This window comes from Corvus moneduloides, chromosome 4 (assembly GCF_009650955.1).
Source record: "Corvus moneduloides isolate bCorMon1 chromosome 4, bCorMon1.pri, whole genome shotgun sequence".
Classification (NCBI taxonomy): Eukaryota; Metazoa; Chordata; class Aves; order Passeriformes; family Corvidae; genus Corvus; species Corvus moneduloides.
The window spans coordinates 35428977-35451709 of NC_045479.1; the positions used below are offsets into that span (position 1 = coordinate 35428977).

The 22733-nt window shown below is 35.1% G+C and overlaps 1 protein-coding gene across 4 annotated transcripts in view; it reads left to right on the forward strand.

The window, feature by feature from the left end:
* The window catches only part of PPP1R12A (protein phosphatase 1 regulatory subunit 12A), a 114730-nt gene that overhangs the window by 57385 nt on the left and 34612 nt on the right, over window positions 1-22733 (forward strand). For all 4 annotated transcript variants that reach the window (XM_032106672.1, XM_032106673.1, XM_032106671.1 and 1 more), the window contains exons 3-10: window positions 4412-4530; window positions 10714-10873; window positions 12652-12796; window positions 14982-15056; window positions 15467-15555; window positions 15682-15839; window positions 19492-19613; window positions 22046-22261. In XM_032106672.1, coding sequence (XP_031962563.1) covers window positions 4412-4530; window positions 10714-10873; window positions 12652-12796; window positions 14982-15056; window positions 15467-15555; window positions 15682-15839; window positions 19492-19613; window positions 22046-22261 — 1084 coding nt within the window. The remainder of the gene's footprint in view (window positions 1-4411; window positions 4531-10713; window positions 10874-12651; window positions 12797-14981; window positions 15057-15466; window positions 15556-15681; window positions 15840-19491; window positions 19614-22045; window positions 22262-22733) is intronic.

Consider the following 22733-nt stretch of genomic DNA (forward strand, 5'->3'; position numbering starts at 1 on the left):
CTTCTGAGCAGTCTGATAGGATCACTTGTTTGCACTAGTGAGTCTCCAATGAGCTCAGTAAGCAGTTTGTAATGAACTGAATCAATCAGTGGCCACTTCTCTCCCCTTCCCTGTGCTTGCCACCCTTCTGGTGACCTTCAGGTTCAGCCAGTACTTCAAGTTAATTATTTCTGTAATGGCTTTGCAAACTTGTTTCTAGATACTGTGAACTGGGCCACAGTTCGAATGTAAACATATGCCCCTCTTTCTGGTGCTGAGATAAATAATGTGAAAATGCTATCTTGCAGTGTATACTGTTATCCAAGTATGACCATCTTCCAGATTCTTAAATTCTAAATTCACAGATAGGACTCAACTTTGTGTATAAAGTGTCTTCAGAGAGAGGTGTTTTCCTCTTTTTACTTTGTGTCTATATATGTGTTTTGTTTACAGATGTACACGCACACAAAATTCAGTTGTAAGATGTTTTTATTGGTTTGGTATTTTTTTTTTAATTTAGAATCTAGGCCATGTGGCTATTTAAAATTTTATTTCCAGTTCCTGGGTTTGGTTTTTGTGTGGACTATTTGCCTTTTGTACAGTAATCTCAGAGGGTTGTTATTTTTTGTCTCAGATATACTGAGATTCCAACCCTTTATTCATGGTATTAAAATGTATGTTTCATGAAAGGTTGGGGAGTATCTGAGTTTTATAATAATTCTAGAAAATAAATGTTTCCTTGTTTTTTTTTTTTTTTTTTTCAAAATTGTCAATTTCGGTTTTCAGTAGCTATTGAGGAATATACAGCAATGACTCCTAAAAGAAAAAATTGAATTAGAAGTATATTTGCCTTCATAAAACAATGATATTGAAAAACAAACTTGTTCTTCCAGTCTTACCCAGACTGCATAATCCTTGTCATGGAAGTATCAGGGCAAAAGTATCAGGAATTATTTTCGTTGCTTTTGCTGCTTTTTTCTCTCCTAGTATTCCTGGGATAGTTACAGTTCTCTGTACTTAGACCATAAGAGTCTAAAAGTGGTACCTTTAGGTTCAGTGTTAACACTTGAAGGCTTTAGCTCAAAATAAGAGCACAATATGAATCAAGCTACTGTTTCCTTGTCATCTATTTAGATTTAGAATGAACGCCTTCCAATATATTATATAGATGATCACTGGATTTTCTGAATTATTCTTATGTAGCTGTCTGTTGAACATGACCTTTATTCAACAGGTAAATTGCAAAAGATAAAAATTAAAGTGCTATACCAAAAGGTTTAGTAAGTGATGGTGGAAATCTTATATGTTTTTACTTTTTCACTGCTTCCAAGTTTACATAAAGCACCTTTTTCTAGACATGATATCAAAAGGCATGGTTCTGGACTTTTTATTAGACAGCTCCAATTTCCTTTTCACTGAATACATGTAGCTGTATAAATTAAATACCCACCAAGGAAATGAAGTTATGTTTGCTTACTTTAGAAAGATGAAATTTCCAGATGAAGGTAACATCTACTTTAAAAAGGTAAAATACAAGCAGTTGTTTGTATAGGTTGTTCGGGTTTTTTTCGCAAAACATGGAAGCCTTAAAATATGCATGCATATATACCTACACACAATAATACACTGTTGCATGTGAAATTTTTAGTATATGGTACCAGGATAACTGAAATGTCAAATATATCCTTATTTGAAGTCAAACATACTTCAAGTTTTAATTAACATTTAGTTTGAAATACAATTCATTAAAAAAATAATTTTCTTACATCAACATCAAAATCTTCTCATTTTTAGGATTATTCTGGTACTGTCTTTTGCTCAGTTATGCCCTACAAACTCAGGGCATCATTCGCTTGGACTTATTTACCCAGTCTGTTCTCTTTTTGTATGCAATGCAGAATCAAGTTATCTACACATGGGAAATGATTGCTCTCCTTTCCATTGGTAGCACTAAGTTTCTAATGAAAGCTTTGATTCTCTAGGTACCGGGTTGACTTCATGTACCATGTGAACCCTGTCATTGCTTTGCTGAGACTAGCTGTGCTGTAAATAAATGCATACACTTTTACAGGACAGGGTAATCTGAATCATATGGAAAACAGAACAAGTGTAGATTTCGTTACCAGGTTTAAAAGATGTCTTTAAAATAGTTGGCATTTGAGTTACTTGGTTTATAGTGAATAATGTTCTTTCACTTAATTTACCTCAGAGGATCACTCTGATTTTTTGAGAGGGATAGCAGAGGAGAGGCGTAGTTGGAGTGGCTGAAGGCAGGCTGGGAAAAAAGTGTTCTCACTTCTTTGGCAAGGAGTGTGCTGCCTTTCATCTTTGTTGTTTCTTCCATCCCTTTAAAGCCTGTGAACTCGGAGCAACTTCACCTGTCCTTCCTTTGCTGACCCAGGAAAACCAAAGCCCTGTAAGCACCTGGAAAAGGAAAATCAGATAACTCTACTTCTCCAACCCTACTAATCCCCTAGCATTGCTGATCTGATTTTGATCTGTAAGCAGCTTCATTTTGAGCCTACTTTAAAGGATCAATTGATGATGAACTTGTCCATCTATAGAAATAATAACTTTTTAAAATGCTGTACTAGCTTTTTATTCATTCCCTGCACTTTATTATGAATTCCATCTTTTATCATGTCTGTAAATTATTGACCCAGTTGATCAAATACAACTGCTTCAATGAGATATGTATTTTCCTCTACAGCAGCAGCTTAATTTTCTGCTAGAGCTATTATGTAGAAATACGTAAAAATTATTTTTTCCTGTCTATATTAGAACATAAACATTGAAAGAACATGAGAATTCACTTGGACTTTTTTAATAAAGACATTTTTGTAAGTGGTTGATTTTGACTTTGTAAAAAAGTTGGTTTCCCCACTGCTGCTTTTGCCTGTTTTAGCAGACACCTGCATAGCAATTACTTGATCTGTGACCTGGGGGGCTGTTTCACTGTTAATCCAACTGGTATTGTTGAGAAGCGTTATTACTCCATATTAATTTTTCTTTCCCTCAGAAGTTAAATCTTTTAACTGGAGAGAGGTCAGAGTTAGAGCACTTCTTTCAAGAAGAGCAGTATAAAACCAGCAGGGTATACCAGCATCAAAGTTGTTGGTGGCAACTGGTAATGCATATGTCAGGAGATAATGGTTGCGTTTCTGGGAACTGATTTTCATTTTGTGATCTATTAGCTCTTACCACTTCTTGTTGTAATTACAGAGATTTAGTAACAAGTACTATTTAAGTAATACATTAAAAAATACAGATATATGAGAGTATTTGATTCTGAGATATTGATTAAAGATAACAGATTCCAACTATTTAGGATGGTAATTAATTGGCAGAAGTTAAGCAGCATTTAAGTACTTCAAAGCATTTGTATTAGTGTTGGATTCGTTTTGTGACTGTCTCCTGCATAATTTGGCATTCTGTAATAGTAAATGTAAAAAAGCACTTTTTATTTCATATACCTGTTACCAAATGGCTGACTGATTTTTCAGTATATCCTGATTTTTGTTTTCTCAAATATATGGAAATTATTAATTAAGCTCTGCAAGATGGGAGGTATGTTTGCAGCTTTTTGTTTGTGTTGACTCCTGTCATGGCTCAAAGTATTGAATTTTCTAGGTTAAGTGGAAATATTATGGTCAGAAGGTGCAAGACTGGGCTGTATTGATCAATTTTAATTGGTCCTTAACTGTAGCTTGTCAATAACTTCATAGGCTTATGGTTTAATAGAATTAAACAATTCAATGTTTTTGTGACCTATTGTTGGAATTGATCCTTTGATGTAATTGGAAATTCAGAATTTTGGATTCTTGACTCCTGAGACAGTAACACATTAAATAAGAAAACATACAGGGATTGCAATGTGTGAAGTAGTGTTTTCTTTCTTCCCCTTGCTTCCTTCCCCACCAAAAGCTGACCTTATGAATACATAGAAGGACATGTGGTTTTGTTTTTATTAACTTTAAGGAGCTGCCTAAGAGATCGGGAGTCATCATTCTGGAAAGGTGTAGAAACATTATGTGCCACTGAATTTGTGAGTTATAGGAAAAGTGGTTTAATAAGAGGAGGTCATGGGAATTGACGGTTCCATCCCTGTTTACCTTGTCATCACCTTGTCATCACTTTTGTTCCTTATCTAGCCATTTTCTTCTTTCAGTTCTTCCTGATATGTATTAAACATGTCAGGAGTCTTTGTGGCAAACTGAAGGCCAGAAGGCTATTTGTATTAATGGGTATTAGGATGAAAAGACTTATGCATGTTCATAAGTTGCAGACAGTCAAAACGGTTTTTACTTACACCTAATACAAATTTTTCTATTAATTGTGCGTGTGCATATGATATCCTAGTGGCTGCTATTTTTTTTTTTTTAATCAGCTTTGCTATGTTAATTACAGGCTTTTTTTCTTTGTCTGTTGGCAGGTATTTAATTAGTCAAGGAGCACATGTAGGAGCTGTAAATAGTGAAGGAGACACTCCATTAGATATTGCTGAAGAAGAGGCAATGGAAGAGCTGCTTCAGAATGAAGTAAATAGACAAGGTAATTTTGAATACAGAAGGGTGGTTGTATTTATTGGACACTAAATGTATTTTTGAAAGCTTAGGTTAAATTGGGACTTTTGAAGTCACTCTATGTTCTAGAAAGAGTTGTCAATATAGAATGTACAGTGCTTAAGTGTGTATCTCTTAAGACAGATTTACATAATTAAACAGTTACTAGTTTACTGTTACAGGCTTTGCCCAGTTTTAATTTATGTGCTTAAACCCATTTAATGCCCAGAGCAAATGGTAAAAAGAAACTGGAAGACATGATCTGCAGGGAAAGAAGAGATACCTACTGATACACAGAAGTAGACCATGGATTTGCAAAGGCTTTGATTCAATAAATTGGTAGTGTTAACAGAAATTTGATTAGCAGTTTTTACAGTTAATACACAACGAACATCAGATGAGACACTTACGTGCATTTTTTGTCTGTATTACCATTTCTCTACTTTAATTAGTTGATCTCTTGTTTAACAGTACTATAAGTCTTTGCTCAAGAGTTGTTTGCCTCAGCCTAGATTTTTTAAGGTTGTTTTTGGAATGTTTGGCTTTACTGATGTGTGATACTAATTCACTGCATTAGCTCTTTGTAAAAAATTGGAATTATTTGGGGAATGAACTCTTCCAAAATCTCTCTCTTATATGTTATTGCTTTTTTAAAAATAGAGATTATTTGTTTATGGGATTTTACATTCATTTTTACAATGCAGATATTCAGCATTACACACTAATTTTTATTCTTTTGCAAGTTTAAATGATTTTGAACAGCCCAATTATAAAATTAGTATTACCAACCTAAACTAAATGCCACAAATCACTGAAAATTTCCATGAGGTTTACATATTTCACAGTTGAAGCTCACTATAAACTGTCTGTGGTACTGTCTTTATAAATCTGAGAAGGTACATGTTCCAACATGTTCCCACATGTATCTGTTAGCTTCTAAAGGAATAATCTAGGTTGTTTTAAAATACTAAATTTCACTTGTTTTGGACAACTTACTTTCCTTCCTCTTGCATTTTTATGTCAGTTGGTTTGCTTGCTTGTTTCACAGAAGCAAGGAAGAAGGCGTACTTTATCCCTCCTAAATTTGTGAAATTTGTGTCTGAAGATGTAAGAACTAAGGGCTTTTACATGCAGAGATGAAATCAAAGGAAGTATTTCATGATTGTGGATGAGAATGGAATAGAAAGGATATGAATGTGGATGTGAACTTACAGTGTATATCTTACTAAATCACGAGACAGTTGTCTCAGCAGTAAGATTTTAATTAGGCACTTTTGATGGCATCCTTAGCTTGAGTATAGATATTACTTTAAATTGTATGTTAATGTTACATAAAAAATTACTATTTAGTCATTATCAGGATCATCTAGAAAGTGCCTAATTGTGTGTATGTTGTGGTTAGAGAAGTTAATAGTTCTGAAATAGGAACTTAATTGTTTCTCTTGATGTGGAATTAACAGTGAGGAATTGTGAGTGTTTCATCTTTGACTATACATGTAGCTGAATACAATTATCCCTCCAGCAGTGAGATAATTCATATTCCTTCCATATGATACACTACTTCATATCAAATAAAGCAGTGCCACAGTTTTGATAATGCAAGTTAACAGTGGGGTTTGTGGAATGATCAACCCTGGCTCAGTGTTATGGGTAATGGAAAACCAGCCTATTTATTTTGAAAATAAAATATATGGGTGACAAAATATCCTATCTCTGTGTAGGTAAAATGTGCAGTGTGAAAATTAAGTAGGCGTTTTCCATAACCTTTTTGCCTTGCAACCCTTTCATGTGCTTGTTCCTACATTCATTGTAGGTTCATTTTTGAACGTTGCAGTGTTAATGCTGTAAATATGGCTTCCTACATATTGGCAGCCAGAGTTGTTTGGTGGCAAAAGATTGCTTGGAAAGATCAGTCAGGTTCATTGTGATTTCAGATTTAAGTGATGACATTTGTTGTTCGTTTCTGTTAGAAGTCCAAGGAGAATCACTTGTTAGATCTCCTTTTTTCTGCTTTTGCAAGCCTTATGTCTTTATAGGAAACATCCAAACAGACTACTCAGGTACTCAGCATTCTACTGATCAGTTTGTACTTATGCCCAATTTTTTGCAGGTATCATTTTAAGGACATGTCTTATTACAGGACAAAATGTGGGAGCCTCTAGAGACATTAAATTCACAAAAATAAATAATAGAATATAATACAGTTCAGTTCTCTGTGATATTGCAGGTTTAATAAAAGGAAGGATCTGCAATGTTTCCTCATCCTATTTTAGCATTCAGCTCCAAGGCCTGATCTGACTAGAGAGGAGATGGTCAGTGATAAAATAATCTTCTTGTTATACAAGTTCTATTGTAAGGAGTGTTGGCCATTAAAGAAGAGAGATCTTCTAGTATTGTTATCCAGTGTCTTTCTTCAGTCGTTCTGATCCCCACATGCTGCACCTCTAAATTGCACCAAGGGTCAGATGCCTTTTCATGTGTCCTCCTGTGTCCTGCTGAGCAAATAGCATGACTTGGTATGATGGGCTGTGCAGGAATTGTGAACTAAGGGAATAGCTGTCCTGTAACTGAAGCCATACCACTCTGATAGTTAGGAAAATATTTTTCTACCCTAATCTTCAATGGGAAATTATTGGCTTAATTACTTTTTAAGCTTAAAACCTAGCTTATTTTTGTAATTTGTGAGAAGGGAAATTACATACTCAAGTATTTTTTGACCTAGTTACAAACACTTCACAGACAGCAAGATCAGGTGTTTTGTGGAAATTATTCCGAAGCAGTGCCGAACAACTGTTTTGTTTGCACTCCATATGGTTAAACCATTCTGTGTGTTAAAAAAACCCCTTCTTCTAGGACTTGTTTTCTCCTTAGGACTAATATCTTTAGCATTGGTCAATCCCATGTATAAATAGGTGCCACTACAATCCTCAAAATCATTTAGTTTCCTCAAAAATATTATTTAGTTTCTCAGTGTGATCTGTCATGTTTCTACCCTGCAGTGTTTCAACACAGAGCTGTGGAAGTTGTCTTTTAACAGTAAAGTTTTCATTTGCCCTGGTGAATACCGGCAGACTTGAAAGAGATGTGGGCTTTGATCCTGGCTAGCCCTGGCCAGTTTTAAATGTTCTCTCTCCTCAGGGCTCGAGTGGGGTTAAGTATAATGGTTTGAAGTGATTTTTTTTAGCTGTTGATCATCAGATGTCCTCTTAAAATTATTTTTAACTGCTTAAGCAGTTACTTTAAATTATAGGAAGCATTCTCAGGAGGTGAGTTAGTGGGGAGAGGTGATGTGAGGTGAATCATGATACAGTGTGGTAGCTATTTATTCAGTAACTATCAGAGTGATCACTCCTCCTGTTCCAAGGAGAAACACATGTTCCTCATTCTTAATTATAGGTAATGTAACAAGACTCTCCAGATGTATTGCTTAACTCAGATTTGTTTATGTGGATAAAATGCGAACTATTACATTTGTGTATAAACATTCACTTCATGAAGTAAAAAGTGGGTTGATCTTCCGTGCAGTATCTATAAAACATGCCTTTATATGGCTGAGGCGTCCTGCAACAATGATTCAGCAGTTAAATTTATGCTGAATTTTCATTAAATGCTCACTGAATGGCACACTGTTTTCAAACCTGTTTGGGGCTGTTGAGTAACACTTGTTGATCAGAAAAAAAGTGGAAGCATTTAGCAATAAAATTATTAATGATTTAAGTTGTTAGGCTTCCAGAGGTTAAGTGCACGGGTGGTGTGAGCGAATGCTGCGGCTGAGGCTGAGCTGGGAGGCAGCGCATTGCCATCTATGGGCCGTAGGGAGAAAGGGTTGGAAACAGATGATGAGCATTTTCTTTTGCCCTGGTATCTCAGTAGAGTGTGGAAAACAAAAGGAAGGAGAAGGGCCCCATACAAGGTATAATAAAGGCTGTTTACATTCCATTTTCTGTAGTTAATAATGGGAATTTAATTTAGTTTATCTCCGAGCACAGCTTTTTTTCTATGACACAAAGTTTAATTCCCATTTTCATGCCAGTTATTAATGTGGAATGTTTTATTTAGATTGGCAAGACTCTGGTACTTTATTCTGTTGAAATACGGTGAGAAATTTAGTGTCTTGTAAAATAATGTATTGATACAGCCATTACTCCTCTGCAACCATTGTATCCTGTTTGGGCTTCAGAAATGCAGTAGTTCGTGATATTGATGGCAGTCTATATTGAGTATTAGTTACTTTTCCTGCAAAAGCACTGCTATTTTGACATACTAACCTGGATCGTTTGGCCTGTCTGGAAAGTATGCTTAGATGTGACCCATTAGAAGCTCACAAAATCAGGGTTTGGAATGAGTTTTTTCTCTGTTCTTCCTTTATTAAAAAGTGCCTCAAAACAAACAGCTGCGTACATTGACAGTTTTACATTGATAGGAATTTTTTTGAATTCTTCAGGTGGAGAAGGTTACTCATGTTGATAAGGATTCACAGTTGGACTTTGGGCATGCAAAAAGAGAATGGATATAACTGTGACTAAGAGATGATGAAATAGAAACTATTTATTTGCATAGTAGTGTTTTGTAGGCAACACTGTCATGTAAATTACTGTACTCTAGAGTATTGTCCCAGGATCTGCTGATCACTGCTGTGTCATTCTGAAATGTGAACAGATGCTCAGGCCCATGAAGTTACAATTTGCAGTAATTCACATATCAGTATGTAGGAGCTTTCCGAGGAATGAGAATATGTGATTATCAATGTGTTACTGATTCAGATTTCGTGGTCTTCACTCTTCATATTTGTCATACTTGCAAAGTTTTTCAGCTTTTCCCTCTGCTGAGTCCTTCAACAACCTTGTATGTCTTCCTGCGTCTTACAGACTCAACATCCTGATTATGGTTTTACATCAGTTTCTGATAAAATGTAATTCTATTCATTTTTACCTAAATTGTCAAGACTAAATTGGTTTTACTGGTCAATTAATTGGATGAGTCTAGGAGTTTGGTCAAGTCCTCAGAACACGGACTGTTCAACTTTCTTCAATTGCTTTATGGTACTTAGAGAAGTTTTATCTTTTGATTGTCCTTAGCATAAAATTTTACAGTATGTATCTCCCAAGTCCCTGCATACCAGTGTGTAAGATTAGAGAAATCATACACATAAGAACATTTAGTTGAAGGCTGGGCCACTGATTTTCTGTTAGAGGTCAACCTAGATACAATTTGTGCTCTTGATGATCACAGTTTCTAAATTGCTTTTCCTAGTGAGTTGTCACCATTCAGCCATCACAGATAAAATTATGTTCATGCATTGTTCTTTTCAAGACCTCTTTCCTGCTTTGTTCTTAAGTTTGCTCCATATAGTAGTAATTAGAAAAATGCTTGCAAATACATGTTTGCATTGCCCATTCAGGGTCTGGAATTTATTTCCATCTGTTTAACCTGATACATATACTTGTAGATGTTATGATGGTAGGCTGTGTTTCTCCCTTTTCATTGGTGTATGATATTTTTTTTGTGAGACATAGTGTAAAAAGTTTTCAGTGTTTTTGATGGTTTTTTAGTAGAGCTATGAAATGCAATAGCCAAAGTGTTGTCTATTTGTGTATAAGGTTTGCGAGTCACAGTGATAGGAGACAAACCAGAAATGCTTTAGAAATATAGAAGATTCAACACCATCAGTGTTGAGAATCGAGACTTTTTCTCTTCCCATAGAGATCTGTTTGTAAAACGACTTTGGCTGTTTTCTACTGTGTACAGATACATCAACTCAGACTTATTTTTTGGTGCTTAGAAAGTAAAAATAGAATTTTTTCTCTTTTTTTTTAACAGGTGACTTCAGTGGTTATTACTGTGATGTAGACATTGTTAAAGAATGAGTTTGAAGAGTTTTAGCAGATTGATTTTTATTATTGTTTGTTTATAATTCTTTTTCCACCCAGCCTTCTCCTTTTGTTAAAAAATGCATTAAGCAAGCTGTCTTACAACATTGGATGTTTCCGTAACCTTGGAATTCATCTTCCAAAAGATATTAATATCTAATTCTGAACATTATTCAGATTGTTTAGCTTTTATTTTATTATGTCACATAAATGTGGCATAAAACTTGTTACGTAATTGAACTGAAGTATTTGAAAAAATTTCGTGTGTTCTCTTCCCCTCTCCCCCTCCCTGTCTGAATTAGGGGTTGATATAGAATCAGCTCGAAAAGAAGAAGAACGAATAATGCTAAGAGATGCAAGACAGTGGCTCAACAGCGGTCATATAAATGATGTCAGGCATGCAAAATCTGGTGGTACAGCACTTCATGTAGCTGCTGCTAAGGGCTATACAGAAGTCTTAAAGTAAGTGTGATTTAACTTTTTGATATTTTATTGTTTTGATGTAATGCTAATTGGGCGCTTCTAACATTTAGAGAGTGTATCTTGCAAAATCCCAGTCTCTAGAATGATCGATTTTCAAAGCTTGATTTTATGTTTTCAAGCACTCATAAATCATGATGTTGTTAGCTTTCTATTTTAAGTCATTTAAAATATGAATACAGTATACATGTTTAGCCTGAATACTTAAGAGAAGAACAGTGATAAAAAATTGCCCTGTTTCTAAAGCCAGCTATGTAAACAAGCTTAAGACCTTTTTATAATGCCAGTTAGCATCCTGGTTGTTACATATTTTCAAGACACCATATTTATTTCCATACATAAAGCAGGGTTTGTAATCCAGGCTAAAAGTTTTTACAGTTAAAAACCAGGTACTTTAATTTTGTGTTTTGATGATGTTGTTGAAAATCATGACTCTTGAAATCTTTACTGGAAAGCTTTAGGCTTCTGGTGTCCCCTAATTCACAGCTTTTCTTTAATGTAGTATCAGTACACATCATAACAGATTTAATTTATTTTTCATCAAAGCTCTTCTATTGTAGTAAGGCATAATTAGTAATACATTGCTTTAACATGACTTGTAAATTTATTTGACTGCTTTAGCAGTGCTAGGAGCACTTACATACTGTAACATGAGTGAAAATGAGCATACATCCTGACTGTGATTATTGGTTTCTTTAAGGTCTTCAGAGCAATTTATTGAATGGGAGTTCTGTTTCAAAAAACCCTTATACTTCAACATGATGAAGACAAATTACTCCGTTGGAAAAGAGTAATTTTTGGTTTAGAGTAGCAGGTGTCTGTAAGGGAGTTGTATCTATAACTGGGTGCTTTTCAGCTCTCTCAGTTATTTGTAGTCCAGTCTGTATACTCCCCTTATGAGAGGCAAAACATATGTGCAGGCAATTCTTGTGATTGCTTCAAATTATCAAAAATGTGTGCTCTGAATTGGATGCAAGACTGGAAGTTGACTCACAGGAGGATATTACTATAAGTATATTGGCTCTTGAGAAACTGAGAGAATTTTTTGAAAAGGATAGTTTGTTGTTACGTGATTTTTAACTATTATGGACAGTGGTTCAGAGAGCCCTTACCCCTTTACATAAAAATATTTGTTAGGTTAAGTGTCCTTTGTCACTTGGATGCTCATGTGAGAACCATGCTGAATGTGAGTGCTGAATGCAGGCAGAACAGCCGGTCTTCTCTTTGAGGAGCTCTGCTCTCTCTCAGAGAACAATTGGAGCATATAAACAGTAGATTTTTGCAAAAAGTTAATGACAGGAGATGAAAGTTTCAAGCAGCTAATTTTAGAATGGAAGGAGGTTTTAATAGAACCTTCCTAGAATAGAATAGAAAAACCACTGTATCTAACAATTTTTTACATTTTACACCTCTTTTCCCTAAAAGGGGTTTTGTCTATTACTACATGAACAGAGAAAAATATCTAACTGTATAGAAACAATGGTCTTTGAAGAGGAAGTGTATAGAGAAGAAAATGGAAAAGGCTATTTTTCTTTAATTTTCCTTAAAAAAAAAATATATATATATACACACACCTACTAAACAATGAAAAGGCAGATGTTTCTGTGAGAAGTAAAATTAATCAATTGTCAATAGCCCAACTAAAATATCCATGAGAAAAAAAGGAGGAAGATATTATCATAGAACAGTTCCACAATTTTTACAAAAATTTATTTATCCCTGTCAGCAGTGTCAAGATCTATTTCTTTTAATTTCTTCAGGCTTTTAATACAGGCTCACTACGATGTAAATATTAAAGATTATGATGGCTGGACACCACTTCATGCTGCTGCTCACTGGGGTAAAGAAGAAGCATGTCGCATTTTAGTGGAAAACCTCTGTGATATGGAGGCTGTCAACAAAGTGGTAGGATTTTTATGTAATCCTTGTCAAGATACAAAGTTCTGGTCTCTAAAGTGACTTTAGAAGCCAGGGTAAGAAAAGTGATGATAAACTGCTGTTTACTGTACTGTGGAGCTTTATCTAATGCATGTGTTGTCAAATCAGCATGGTTGTGTTCAGAACTAAATTCTCTGATTGTCTAAATTAATTTCTAGGCCGACTTTATATTAAGTGATCCATTCAGTCTTTGACATGGAAATTCACAGTAGAAAGAGTTTGTTGACGTTTCAGAGGTACAAAATTAGTGACTTGATGGATTGCATTCAGGCTTTAAAATGATCTCTGAAGATGATGATGATGCCTTTGGGTAGCGTTTTAACTCTTAAAAATCAGCTTATGCTGGTATACTAGAATTGTCACTATATTATGCTGATTTGGGTGTGGTGGAAGAAACTTGTGGGCATCTCTGGACCCCCTGGGCATAACTTGAGTGCTTCCTAAGCTCTATTTCTTCGACTTTTATGCAATGGCCTGTGTAGCTTGCTGATCTTGCTCCCAATAGGCACAAATATATTGAGTCACATAGTCATCAAAAGGATCCAAACCTTTTCATTCAACTGTGTAAGTGCTGAGCTCTCATTCTTCTCCCTGTAGTGTGTTTTACAGATAGATTCTGTTCTGCTTCCAATTTATGTGTTAGATTTTTTACTGGGTTTGTGAAAATGTGGATGTAATACACTAGAGAGCACTCCCATAAAAGTATGTTCAAATCCACTGAACAAGAATAAGAAAAAAAGAGGCATAGAGAGGTGTCAGCTCAGGGTTTGTTGTTTTTTTTTTTATATATGGGCTTATCTCTACAAGCTAGGAAAGATTTGCCTTTTTTTAAGTAAGCTAGTAAGCATTTTTGCTTTTGGAGATACGAGGATTGAAAACTCTGGGTTTGGTTTCAGTTTTATGTGCGTAGCATCTCAGAGAACTCAGCCGTTATTGTTTAGGCACCTGACTTCAGGTATCAACTGTTGCAGATTGGGGTTTAAGATGTAACCTTCCAACTGCAACAGTTTTTTGCAAAGTAACTTTTTGTGGTCATAGTAGGTCTAACTACCACGTAATAGCTACCTAAAAATAGAAGGCCACATTAAAAACTGTAGTCATAATGCAAATATAGACTTGCGATAGTAGCTCAAATGGCAGAAGACCTCAAGCTGTTTTGGCTAATGCTTGTTGAAAGGTGCACATGCTTCTGCTGTATTATCAGAAGCTTTACGGATGTGAAAATTAGTGGTTTAAAGGTTCATCCTTTCTAACCAGTTAAGATAGTCTTCACAGTGTAATTAGGAATAAGTTTGCCTTTAGTTAACATTTTGAAAAACTGAAATAAGCACAGACAAACAGGAACACCTGTCATTATTTTTGCAAGCTGCTGTGGCCACTTTCAAATGACAACTCTGTTTTTATTACTGGTTATTGTACAGAACTACTTACTAGTTTGATCTTGTCATGATCCTCCCAACATTTCCATAAGTCCACCCAGAATGTTTTTGCAGCTAAATTTTATGCCAGTGAATCTAGGACTTCCCTAGATTCCAGCCTTCAAGTATATGTCCCATGGAAATCATACCCTAAGGAGAAATAAGAACAGCTTTTGTAATAGATCTTTTATAAAAGGTCTGTAAATTGTAAAATACAGTTTTGCTGTAAAATGTGAAAGCATGACTACTTAAATTTAGTGTAACTTGCTTAAATAATTTAAACTTAAAAAATCAAGCTATTTGTGATAGTCTAAGATGGGCAAGATACTGAAGTGCTCAGGATCCATCCGTTCAACTGCCATTGTGAACAGTTGTTTGGAACTAACACTGAGAATTATATTCATCAATCTACTTTTCATTCATAGTGTTCTTTTTTTCCTTCAGATGACAGTACAATTTTATTGTCTTGTCTTTATCACTTAAAAACGTGTTTACTCATCAGGTGTAAATGTTTTTGTTTCAATTACACACCCCCAAAAAAAGTGATATTGCAAAATTGTTTTCAAATACTGACAGACTAACAGTTTGCAGTAGAGCTTGATTCATATTTTCCAGTTTCTCTCTCTAAATGTTCTCTTTAACCTGCATCATCATGTGATGAGAAGACATCGTAGTCCAATAACATTTAAATTCTGTTGTACAGCTATGGTGTTTTACTTCTTCCCCTCCTCCAGGGTCAGACAGCATTTGATGTGGCAGATGAAGATATTCTGGGATATTTAGAAGAGTTACAAAAGAAGCAGAATCTGGTAGGTCTTGTGCATATATATATATAAAATTATACATATGATTATGGTATCCAACTCAGGGCAGCATATAGATTAAAACCAAAGTTTTAAATTTGAGTCTTCAATTCAGGTGATGCCATAGTCATCTCAAAAGGTCTTTTATGCCCTTACTTGGTCAACTATAGTGACCAAAAAGCTCTTGGAAGTAAAAAGGCGATCTACTACTTGCCTTGTCCAGTGGGCATTTAAGTATCAACAATGAGCATCTTACTTGGAATAACAGTTTCTAAGATTTTTAGAGCTTTGAACATTCATACTTGGAAAGTTTATACACATTCTAGTGTTTGTAGTATTTAGAGATTTCCTTCCATTTGTAATTTTGTCACACTGATACCATTCTAACAATTAAACTGTATCATTCTGTTTTGAAGCTGCATAGTGAAAAACGTGAAAAGAAATCGCCCCTAATTGAATCCACAGCCAACATGGATAATAATCAGACACAGAAAACATTCAAAAAGTAAGTAAAATAGGAAAAATTATGAGCTCTTTAAAAAGATGACTTTATAAGCTGTCACAAAGTTCTAGTTAACAGGCTTTGGTAAATTTTTCAGTACTTAGTAAATGCTTCTCTTTTCAAACTCAGTAAGGAGACACTGATTATGGAGCATGAAAAGAATGCATCTAGTATAGAGTCTCTGGAGCAAGAGAAAGCGGATGAAGAGGAAGAAGGAAAGAAGGATGAATCCAGTTGTTCTAGTGAAGAGGAAGAGGATGATGATTCAGAATCTGAAGCAGAGACAGGTATGTTAATTGGAGCATTGCCTTTCATTAAATATTTACTTTATAAATTTACTTATTTAATATCACGTGATACAGAGTTAAATATGTTGCATTTCACTTATTCTTCTGTATTTCACTAAGTTTCCAGTCTACTTAAAGCAAGTTTATATATGTCTAGAGTCAAGTCATAACAAATGTATCAAATTGATGTCTTCATCGGTGGCTACTTAAAGCTATTAACCAACTTACTTGATTGGCTGTTTAACAATTGATATTTTTCATTAAATAGATGGACTAATATAAGCCTAAAGTTGCATGTCAGAAACATTGAAAAAGTTAGAAGATCGAATTTGAGAGGGAGACTTGGTAGCAGTATTTGCTTGTGGAACTGGTATAGAGATTGGATCAGCAGAAGTGCAAACATTCTCATTTGTTCTTCTCATCCTGAAGTAATTACCAATTAGTCTGGCTCATGTATTCATAAAGTAATCGTGCATGTATTTTCAGTGTGTACTGAGATAAACTTAAAGGTGTTATTTTAATGTTAACTGGTATTTCATATATAACTTCAGTTCAAGAGGAATGTCCTTTGAAAAGTTTTGCATTGTATACAAAGTTGTATGCACATTACTCTCTATTTCTCTCTTGAGAAATGGAATTAGTGGGTTGTTTTTTTCTTAAACAATTATCAGAGTAGCAAGTACTGATACAAGAACAGCATGGTATCTTTTCCTTTCAAACCAGAAAACAAGTTTAAGGCAGTAAGTGTTTAAAGATACATGCTCAATTCTAATAAATATTAGAATTACAATGCAGCAATACAATACATAGACATGGATGTTATTAGAAATAGCTTGTTAATATTTTATGCTTAAACTTCTAAAAATAAGTAACCGTTTTTGGTGAGCTGTCAGTTTTCATTTTAATACATTCTAATTTTTTCACCTGAAAAGATAAGAAGGTATTTTAGAGCCAGCCAATCTATCATAAGCATTTAATGTAGGTAGAAGTAAAATAACTTATGAAACCAAACTTTCTATTATGATTTAATTATTTTTTTGTATTTTGAATTCATCCAGCATTTCAGCATGAAGCTGAAAAAAAATGTCTGTCAAGCTTTGTAATTACTCTTTTACCTTAGTGTACTTGCATCCATTATTTATGGAGCTTTGCTAAACTCAAACTACTTATAATATATAACATGTAGTAATTTCTCTGTCACTGAGCTGACCGTAATGTCTGCTGAACTTTATGACTCTGGTAACTTGTTCTCTCCATTGCCAGTAGTTTGTGCCAGGAAAATTTGACTGTGACACAAGAATTAATTTATGTAAACTTCGGGGGTTTTAATATCAACAAGGCTTTATCATACTTTATTTGGCAAGATACACTTTAAGCTTTTCTCTGTAGAGCTACATCTCTTAAGTTTCAAGACTGTACTTTCCCTTTTTTTACCATTATTCGGCTTAAGGTAGTGGAAGATCTTTCTAGTGAAAAATCTTACTATTATAAGGAGCATTCTGGTTGTGGAATATTTTAACAGTGTTCAACGTTGTGAAGTACTGGAAATAGTAATTTCTAATCTTTTGGGATGCTTAAAATGTTTTCCTTAAACTTTATTTCATTTCTTTGGTTACATGAGAATATAGTTTAAAAATAATTACACTTCTGTCTGTAAGTCCAAGAAGGGAAGTATGAATATGAAAGTAGCGTATTGCAAAGGATAGGGAAACAAGATAAAAAATAAAATTTTTATCAATTCAGGTTTTGTAACTTACTTTTTTTGACATACTTTAATTTTTTTGAAAATTAGTCAATATCAGCTCAGCCATGCATACAAGTATATTCTTGCTGTTCTAGAAATAATTTCAGAATACAGTTGTGAAAAATCCATTTTTCTCCTTCTATGCTTTCACTCCTGATAACTTCTGTGTATTTTAGAAATGCATTACTTACTCACAGATTTCTATCAATTTGCCTGTGCATCATCTCAAATCATACTGTCAGTCCACATTGCCTTGTTCAGCTTTTTATCACCTAGAATTTTACCACCTTTTTTTTTCACTTGTGTTTAAGAAGAACTTTCCATTATGTGCCATTGGTCATGTAAGCTATTTGTTTATATTTGTATTTGTTTACTGCATAACTAACATTCAAGACATCTATTCAACTATGTCTATAACTAAAGCAAGTATGTAACAGCAATACCATTGATTATACAATTTCTAATTGTAGGTAAATACTTTGTTGAATTTAAATGTTAGTTGTGAGAACACTGCATGAAAACCTTGCATACTTTCTAAATTAATTACTTCTATGCTGTATGGGTCATGTAGATGTAAATATGTGTTTATAGTAGGGCCAAAACCAGTGGGGATTGAACCCCATGTTGCTTCATACTGCACAGATAGGAGGAAACATCCCATCCCAAAAAGTATGCAGTTTGAATAGGTAAAACAGAAGTGAGGTGTAACATGAAGCTCCAGCAAAGGCAGTGACAGCTGTTGTTGTATCACAATCATGACATTTTCTGTATGTTTGTGTAAGAAGGGTTAAGGTTCATAAACCACATAAACCACGTCCAAAAGAAATTTGGACAAAGCAGAAGAGACTAGGTAGGTAGACAGTGAAACGTAGGTAAGAAAAACAAGGGACAAAGATGGAATGAAGCAAATGGAAAATCAGTGTTCTGAAAGGCAAGTCCCTGCCTCAGCTCATTCTGGTGGCCAGAATTCCTGATGGGGTTCTCTGTACAGTTAATTTTTTCTTTGAACTCAACATGCATAGTTATCAGAGAATGAATATTTCACTTTGAATTGGCACCTACCTTCTGTAGTTCCAATTAACTATTACAGAATCACAGAATCAAAGAACAGTCGCGGTAGGAAGGGAGTTCTGGAAATCATTGAGTCCAACTTCCCCTGCCAAGGCAGGGTCACCTAGAGCAGGATACACAGGAAAGCATCCAGGTGGGTTTTTGAATGTCTCCAGAGAGGGAGATTCCACAGCCTCCCTGGGCAGCCTCTTCCAGTGCTCTGCCACCCTCAGTGTTCTTTCTCATGTTGAGGTGGAGCTTGTGGTTTCGTTTATGGCTGTTGCTTCTTGTCCTGTCACTGGACACCAGCAAAAAGAGTGTGGCACCATCCTCGACACCTGCCTTTGAGATATTTGTATGCATTAATGAGATCAGATTAGATGCTAACATACCTCCTACTGTTACAGCTGTTACAGTCGTTAGCCAGCTAGTAAAATACAGGGTTCTGGGGAGACTGAAATCTCTGTCTCCAGAGGTTTCCAAGATGTGACTCATCAAAGCCTTGAGCAACCTGGTCCATAGGCAGTATTGACCCTGCTTTGAGCAGAAGGTTGGATATGGGGATCTCCTGAGTCACTTTGAACCTGAATGATTCTGTGGTTCTGTCTCTGCATCTCTGAGTGGTAACACTTGATGAATATCAAAAAAAATTGTTGCATGCACAACCTTTTGGCAGAAAAGGTGGACCTAGCTAAGATACAAATTGGGAATGAGGGAGAAAATACTGAGGAGTAAATAATAAAATGCTGTTCAAAAAGTTAACTGTCAAATTTGTTGGATAGAAATTCAGCTCGGTGTTGTAGAGATGATGAAACTGTGAATGAAAAATGAAGATTAAATCTTGTAAATATTTTGCAGATAAGACCAAAACCTTGGCAGCTAATAATGCAAATACCACAAGTACACAATCAGCATCAGTAGCTGTGACAGCGCCTTCAGTAGCTGGTGGCCAAGGGGCACCTACGTCACCTGTTAAGAAGGTAAAAGAAAATACCCTTCTCGTGATTTTCTATTTCTTTTTTCTGTGTAGGTGTATCTTTTTTGATTCTAGTGTAAGTAGTAGATTTGGTTAACCAGTGAATGGATGAAAATATGTACAGATTGTTAGAATACTTTCTGTTCTTCCCCAGAAACTGTTCATTTTTTAAAAATTTTGAATGGTTTTAATTCTGAACAGGGATTTAAAATACAGAACTATGAAATAGCTGAATGTAAAATCCTTCTAAAAAGGAAAAACTGTTGCACAGTGAGTGGAGTTCTTGTGTTTCCTGAAGCTAAACTTCATCTTTTGAAAGTCTTTTCTATGTCAGACTCCTCCAGAATTTCTAGAAACGACGGTTCTAGTGTCTCTCTGTGCCTGTATTTCTGATGCACTTAATTCAAGGGAGGCAGGCATGACTAAGTGCCTTTTAGAAGTCCCTTGAAGCGTTCAGTTAGTGCTTTGGCACGAAAGTTGAAAATGATAACTGAAATAATAAGAAGAAAGTGCTGTAGGTCTCATCCCTGTTTCAATATGGGTAGGACCTTACAGAATAGCTAGATAATAGGGACACATAATGTATTCAATGCACAGCTCAAAACCACACCTAGCAAAGCCATATTGCATGCTGGAAAATTTTTACAGCTTCTAACTTTACAGGAAAAGTTAATTTGAATGAACTTTAGTTTTACTTGGTAAATTACTTTTAGAATATCAGAGCAAACTGGATAGTAAGCTGGTAAGTCTTCATTTTTCATTCATTACAATTTTTCTATACACATCATAGTCAAAGTGTAACCCTCTGCTGATGCTTCTGAAAAGTGTGTTCAGGAGAAATGGTAGCCATGATGTACTGAAGCCACAGCAGAGAGAAAAGACTTACTACTAGGAGAATAGTATGTAGTGTATTTTGCTCCTGGGAGCTTACTGGGGTTATGCTTTCATATTCACAGTAGAATCTAATAGTGATTAATCTTACAAAGTATACTTTAATGTAACAGGTGCAGGTATGTGATTTAATGGTATGGGGGGATATTTTTATAAGAGAGGAAATAAGCTTGATTTTAATCTAAATTATAACCTACAAATCATCAATACATTTTTAATTTTATTATACAGTAATTAATGGTTTATATTTTGGTCTTCTAGGTCAAAAGTGTAGGCTAAAAGTAAGCTGTAGTTATCTTCCTATTACTATGTGAAAAGCTCAGGGCCTTTTGTAGCTACAATATAAATGCACATTATATCAAAATTATTATCTTGTAACATAGCAGGTACATGTGATCTAAAGCAGCAGTTACAGCTCCTGTTGATGAATAAAAGGGCTTTAAACTGTTTTTTTATCAATGAAGGTAAAGCAGTACTGTGTGTGTGATATTGCACCTACAATTGCACCTGCCTTTTTGGGTCTGCACCATCTGTTCTGCTGTAGATGCACTTCTGCTTTTACATCATAGATGGCCAAACCAAGGGGTGCAGGTGCAGTGTACTAAGCTAGAAGTCAGGTTTTCTTTTCCATGGCTTTCAGTAATGCTGCTCTGTGCAGGTACTGAAGGTAAGGCAAGTTGGGGAGGATAGCTATGCTAGTGTGGGATGTGGTTAAGGGATGTGAATGATATATGGTAAGAAGATAAGGGCTATGTTACTGTGAATCTTCCAGTATCCTCAACAGTGTGAGGATTTAGATCATGGACCTCGTAAGGTCACAGGTTTTGTTGTTCTCTTCTATGCAAGCTATTCTTCTGTCTCTGAATAAGCTAAACATGCTGTGTTACATTTAGTTACAATCTGTTACTAAGGTTTTAAGTATCTTAATGTTTTCTGGTATTTTGTGTTGTACTGAAGAGCTACCTAATATAAACCTAGGAACAAACTATATGGTGTTAAAACAACCTTTTGTTTCTGTTTTCCTTTCTTTCAATCTTCATCTTTGTCTTGTCTTAATTGGCTTTAGTATGATTTCATTCCTCCTATCATGCCTGTCGTGGAGTCAGTAGATCCTGCATCATGGAGGCAGGGCTTGCGCAAAACTGGCATTGTTCTTGTGCCCAATAAGGGTGAAAAATCTATGGTGAGGTTCTTGTGTGCACAGGTTTATGTACAGGTTGCAAAATAACATATTTAATAAAAATGTTAATCCCAGATTTGCATGTTTCTAAATTTTTATCTCAAGTTCACAGCGTGTATTACAAAGTGTGGCTTTTTGAAAGCTAACTTTTATAGGAGTTGTATTCCTTGACCAGTCTTGCATTTCTTATCTCATTGACTAATTTAAGAGGAAAGTGCATAGGTTGCCTCTCACTACAACTGCCCTACAAATTCAGTACTTAATGATTATTAAAAACAGTTGTGTTCTCAAATCTTTGCAAGGAGCATGAATTACCACGGGTATTGTAAATGAATAATGTAAATTCATTTTCATGTGTTTTATAGTTTCCAACATCTACAACCAAGATTTCTCCCAAAGATGAAGAGAGGAAAGATGAATCTCCTGCTTCATGGAGATTGGGTCTTAGAAAAACTGGTAGCTATGGTGCACTTGCAGAGATTACTGCTTCCAAAGAAGCTCAGAAAGAAAAGGACTCTGCAGGTGTTATGCGTTCTGCATCAAGTCCTAGACTTTCCTCTTCACTGGACAACAAAGAAAAGGTAGTAATTTTCATAGTAAAACAGGATTTTGGTGAATTTATATACCTTTCGTAGTACAGATGTTAATGGTGTATTATAGAAGCAAGATTGTAGTACACATCTGTTCTTTACTAAAATTCCAAAAAGTTACATTACAGACTTTATCTCTCAATGTGTAATATGCTCCTTCAGTGTTTGGTGACCTGGTACAAAGATCTGGCATTTAACCCCTTTCTAGGACTTGAAAAGCTAGTAGTAGTTTTTACAGTTTGGGGACATCAGAGGTTTGATAGCTTTTGCATCACTTGAAGAATGATGCTAAAAGAATCTTGTAAATGAAAGAAGTCTCTTTTGTATTAATTTTCCTTTTGTAGTGATTTTTTATTTACAAAAATTGGTTCTGTAACTAAACATGGATACACTGAACCAAGTGAACCAAGTGTTGTTCAGGTAGCTGAACAAAATAGAACTTGTGGTTCTATTTCAAATACAA